Source organism: Phlebotomus papatasi, chromosome 1 (assembly GCF_024763615.1).
Source record: "Phlebotomus papatasi isolate M1 chromosome 1, Ppap_2.1, whole genome shotgun sequence".
Taxonomy (NCBI): domain Eukaryota; kingdom Metazoa; phylum Arthropoda; class Insecta; order Diptera; family Psychodidae; genus Phlebotomus; species Phlebotomus papatasi.
Genome location: NC_077222.1, coordinates 108884646 through 108890645, shown reverse-complemented (window position 1 = coordinate 108890645; position 6000 = coordinate 108884646). Strand labels below are relative to the sequence as shown.

Sequence of the window (6000 nt, the reverse complement as noted above, 5' to 3'; positions counted from 1 at the left end):
GGCCTTTGAAAATTCGATATCGAAATGTTTTTCGAATATAGATGTCCGAAAACAAAATATTTACCTATGTTTTCGAAATAAACCGAAAAAACATGGTTTTGGAAGGGAAGGATCGGAGTGAGTGGAAAATGCTGTCTCAGATAAAGTTGACTTATTGGGGGGGTCGTCGAAGTTCGGAAGATCTCTTACCGTTTGGCCTTTAGCCGTGTCACAAGTTGAAAAAAAAGGATTATAAAACTGCTCTCTTTTTGAGTTCCAGAAGTAAAATGCGTCCGAAATAGCCCCTTTCTCTTCCCAGTGTCGTAACAAAAAGTCATATTAAATATTTTTCAACAATCATGGAATCGGAAAAAGGAATAAAATTCTTCTGGAACTGCTTCAAAATCGAAACACAAGAAAGAGAGTCCAAAACAACCCCGTCCTTCCTCACAATGCACGCTTTATTCAAATAAGAAAGTTTTAACAAAATGAGACTGTCTTAAACGGAATCCAATACATCAAACGGAAAAGCCCAATTTGAATACTGAACAATTCGTTGAGCTTTTGTCGAGATTCAAAAGCCAAGTCCAGAGCAAACTTCAAACAGCATCGACTTCGGCTGAATCCGGTAACTGACACCGCCGAAGCTGGAGATGATGAGGCAACCCCAGAGTCAGTGAGTGTGCGATTGTTTTAATATGGCGAGGAGTTTGTTATTGACGTGAGAATTTCCCAGTGGTTTTTCTCGAGTGCAGTTGAGGAAAAAAAGTACGAATTTGCAGGTGGAAGTGCATGTGGAGACTGTGGACACACAGTCCAAGTGGATAGTGAGTGGTGTGCACGTGACACGGGGCAGTGCATGAGGGTAGAAGAGTTAAGGTATTAGAGAGTGAAGTGCAAAAAGTTTAAAGAACTTGCCATGGATTCGATGGCAAAGAAGCCCAAGAGTGCCCCAAATTTGCCCAATCAACACCAACCACCGGCACAGAATCATTCGGGGCCCCGTGTCGTGACCATCTACAAAACCGAAACGGGCTTTGGCTTCAATGTCCGGGGACAGGTGAGCGAAGGGGGCCAATTGCGCTCAATCAATGGGGAATTGTATGCGCCCCTACAGCACGTCAGTGCCGTCCTGGACAATGGAGCCGCCGAGAAGGCAGGCATCAAGAAAGGCGATCGAATTCTCGAAGTGTAAGTTAATTATCTAGACGTACGACCTACCCCTTTTTCTCGTATTTACCCTCAGTCTCTCTCTCTACACACACCCAATAAACTCCCAAAAAAAAAGTTCTATGACGTTATGGAAAGTCACACCATGATCTATCGATTTTTCCTTTTCCTATACAATTTCTTCTCCATTGTCTCTCTTTTCTCATATTCTCCACATTCACGAATCACTACTACCCCATCCACCCTCTCTCTCTCTCTGCCAACCCTAAACCACCTACTATTCTGTGATTATCTATTCATAGTCAGACACTGGTGAAAACAATGAATAACAATCCAACAATCTGCCCACCATATGCTCCCAAAAAATCTTTCTCAAACTTAAAATCTTTAAGTCTCTTTAAATCTTATCCCCTAGTCCACTTTCACAAACTTTAAATAAATTTTGCTTTTATCCAAAATCACCCATATGCCTCATGACTCGTGGAAATCAATTGCCGGAATCCCTGCGTTTGGTATCTTTGGCATTTTTGGACACTCATCTTTTTACAATAATGGCTTCCCGGAAGGGACAGATGATTAAGCTCTTGGAAAGATTACAGGGCATTTCTTCATACCCCAAGGCTTTTCCTTATTTAAAAATAAAAGTCAAATGTGGCCTAGAAAATTTTCTCCGAAAACCCTCAACATGTTTCGGGTTTTTTTTCTTGCTTTACCACAATCGGTAATTATTAGGAAGAATTTACTTTTAACATTGTATTCACTAATTAATTAATAATGAAATGTCTCTTGGAAAATTCAATATTTTCTTTCACCATAAAACCCGCTAATGGGAAAATTTTCCCTGGTGTTCAGTTTCAACGAGAAGGGCTTGTCAATAATACAAATTCTAAGTAACTTTACGTGCTAAATGTACGCAAGTTTTTAATTAGGAAAGTCACACCGAAGTTCAATATCTAATGATTTTTTTAAAATTAAATTTGGTATATTAAGATGTGTTGTCTAATAATTTCTTTGAAAATTCTTTGGAGATCTACTACAAACTGTCATAAGTCTAGGTCTAGGCCATATTGTTAGAGGAGATGTTCTTAATTCGATAAAGAATATCTCTGGTAAAAAACAAACAATAAGAAGGCCTTACCGATTAAAAACCGATTAAATTAATTGATAAATAAAAAAAAAACATTCCGAAATAGGAAATTGCTTAAGAAAAGTAGGTTTTAGAATATTATAGCATGAGTAACAAGCATACGAACAAATAAAAAAGTAAATCCGAGAAAGGTAAATCATTTACGGGTACTATACCGACCTATGACCGATTAAGTTCAATGCAGTCGAGTTGGAAATTTTAAGATCTTTCAAAAAAAGCCAAATTTAAGCAAATCGGTTGAAAAATAGATTCGCCAAAGTGGTTGAACTTTGACCTTAGAAACTTTGATATCGAAAGGTTCTTCAAACATAGGTGTCCAGGGATGAAATATTTGCCTTTAACGTCTTTAAAACATTTCGAAAATGAAAGAAATTGTGGAAGCCGTTTTCGAAATAAACGATAATGCATGGTTTTGGCGGGGAAAAACCCGGGTGGGGGAAAAAAAGAGACTGTCTTAGATAATGTTGACTTATGGAGGAAGGTCGTCGAAGACCGAAAGTCGATATCTCTTAACGTTTAGCCTATGGCCATGTCACAAGTTAAAAAAAGTGGATAATTTCGAACAGTAAAAATTCAAACGTACTGCCATCCTGATATTCCACAAAACTACACAAAAACTCGCACTTTGCAACAAACGTTCACGGATTGTTGACGTTTTTGACCATTAAAGTGTCAAACCGAAAATCCGAAATTGAGAATTTGAAAATTTGAAATTGAGTTTAAAGGCCTGAAAATTCCTTACGATTCCAATTCTTAATAAGTATTGCAACATGTTAGATGTTCTAATATAAAATCAATGCCGGTTTATATGTCTATTTTCTCCAATTGGCACCCAAACAACCACAAAAAAAAGTTTCAGGAACTATTAAAAATGTACTAAATACCAAAATGTTCTTCGCGAGAATAGTTTTCAAGGAGAAATTCATTTGATCATCTCCGTGCGAAATCAGTTGAGTCATCGTACTCCTCTCCAATCGATCATCCCAGGGGCAGAACGAAAGATCAGAAGCCCAGCAAATAGTTGTTTATTCTAATCGACACGCGACACTAATTCAATAAAATGTTAACGTTTGTTCCCTTCTCAGCTTATCAGATACGTGGAATATTGACCGAGACTTGATATACTAAATTGGACGTGATAAAACCGTCATACGTCCACCCTCTTCAGCACCTCTCAATCAACAAACTGATTCACCCATTGTACTAATTCAAATATTAGGTCACAAATTCAATTGCAATTTGATTATATTTGACAAGGTGGGATTCATTGTGAAGTGATTTGGGCAATTTTTCGAGCATTATCAGAGTTATTTTTGGGTTATACACGATTAACGATTATTTTCATTGATTATCCCCTCTCCAATGGATTAAATGTTCAAATAATCAATGTACACATAAATGTTTTATGAAGAATTCTTCACATAATTGATGGGGGGGTATAAAGTATTTATTATTTCATCTTTCGAGACGAATTTTTGAGTATCTTAACAGACTTAAGCATTACACACTCCAATCGGCTTTTTCCAAAAGAAAATAAACCCAACTCGATGCGAGAAGAGACAAAACAAAAAACTCGTGATAATCAATTAATTTTCATAATTCCGCAAATAACAATGATGAATCACAAAATTTGTCCAACTCTTTAAACTATAGCAGGGAGATATATCAAATAGATATACCAAAACCGCACACAATGTTGGAATAAAATTGATGATTCCTGTCCACTATTTACATAAGCCAAGTCCAATGTAAATTCAATATGATAAAACTTCTCCCTGTACCCATTCAAAATTGATGCTGAAATTCAATTTTCTCTTTTGTATTTCTCTTTTCCTTTCAATGGTGCGGTGTAAAACACCTGGGATAATAGTACTCTTTTCGCTTCTCAAACTATAAGTTTGTAGATGGAAATTCCACAATTGGCAAATGAAATATGCAAATACTTGTGCAACTTTTGGCTTCGATTTGCATTTTCTCTCTCACTCTTCTCAAAATCACAATTCATTTGTTGTTTAATTAAAGCACGAACAACAGATCTACCGTACCTCTCTAATTATACAAATGCATCTCGAAAAATTAATATTCAGGTGCTACATGGATATTATGGGTAGCACACAGATGATTTCTGTGAAATATTATTTGTTTTCTATTCAGCTCAATAGGAAAAGAATTGAGTTTTTTTAACAAAAATAATTGTGCGAGCAGCATAATGTCCAACTCACAATACCTTTTGTTTTGTAAACATGTTTTCGAAATTTCCTATAAGAGTGAGCGAGATGACTAGATCGGGATTTCATTCACTCTCACTGAGACACCTAGGCATGTTTACAAAACAAAAGTTATTGTGTGTAGGACATTAACAAAAAAACAATTCATGAAAAACATATTGTGTACCCTAATATCTAACGCACAATTAGTTTTATTTTGTAAACAACTTTTTGACATTTCAGTGGCTGATGAAATCTGCTTCGAGTCATCTTGCTCACTCTCATAGAAAATTTTGAAAACATATTTGTAAATAAAAGTAATTGTGCGTTGGGCATAATTCTAATCATGTACCGGGATGAAGGGATTATGTATAATAGGATTATGGAAACACAGACATGCATGTTTGCCTACAAATAGGGAGCTGATATGTCAAATCATTTAAGAAATGCTCCTAAATGTATGCAATTTTTTATGAGATCTACATAACCGAGGACTTGGAAAACGGGTAATGAATCGTTGACGCTGAATGTTTGCATTTTTGTTTGTGTAGTGCTAAAAAAGCTTTGCATACATCACGGCGTTTCTGTAACTTTCATTTAACCGGTATTGAACCGATTCTTAACAGCTGAATAATTTTTATTCAAAATTTAATTGTATTACTCCAGAATTATATTTTGGACAATGTTTTGAGTGATTTATAGTGGTTTAAATCTGTTGTGAACCGGTAATAAACCGATAGCCGAAAAGTAATTTTCGTCAGAAAATCATTTCTATTATTCTTAAAACTATTTTGGGGGATCTTTTGAGTGATTTATGGATCGGTTTTTGAGGTATGGCATCTAATACGAGCTTCAGACCTAAGACTTAGCCATGGCTTAACTGCTCTAATTTCTTGTCAATCACGATTTTTTTTTTTGAACAATTTAACTTAGGATTGGATTAATAAAGATAAGTGACCTATTAGATTCTCAAAAAGCAATAAAATTGCTGCCTATTCAGGATTTTGAGACCTTTGGGAACTGGGCTAAACCTGTATGAAAACAGCCTAAATCACGAGTTCAAGCACTGCGCAAAGCCGGGACGCTTCGCCTCCCCTTCTTTTAACTCTTTCGCGTCTTTAGGGTAATGTCATGACTCGGGGAAAAAAGTTTTTTTTGGGTATTTACATTAATTGAAATCTATCTGTTCGTGCACAACATCATAATAGAAGGATGTAAGATTCTTGGCTCATTTTCTCAAGACTCCAGTTAGATTTCAATTAATGTAAATAGCCAAAGAGAAACTTTTTCCCCGGGTCATATATGACCCTAAAGACGCGAAAGAGTTAAATGCTACTGTGCTCTTAAATTCTGCTCATTTCGTATTTTGTTGACTGATAATCTGATTCTAACAGTGTCTGATACGATAATTGCATATGCACTGTGTAACGTCACATCAAATTATCTATTTCACAGAAATCAAAAATCATCTGTGCGCAGCCCATTACTCAACGAAAG

At 36.0% G+C, this 6000-nt stretch overlaps 1 protein-coding gene across 1 annotated transcript in view; it reads left to right on the top strand.

Annotated features, from left to right (window-relative positions):
- Positions 1-627: 627 nt before the first annotated feature.
- The window catches only part of LOC129799190 (sorting nexin-27), a 34301-nt gene continuing 28928 nt past the window's right edge, over positions 628-6000 (top strand). Inside the window, exon 1 of the mRNA XM_055842870.1 lies at positions 628-1170. Coding sequence (XP_055698845.1) covers positions 899-1170 — 272 coding nt within the window. The 5' untranslated portion in view covers positions 628-898. The remainder of the gene's footprint in view (positions 1171-6000) is intronic.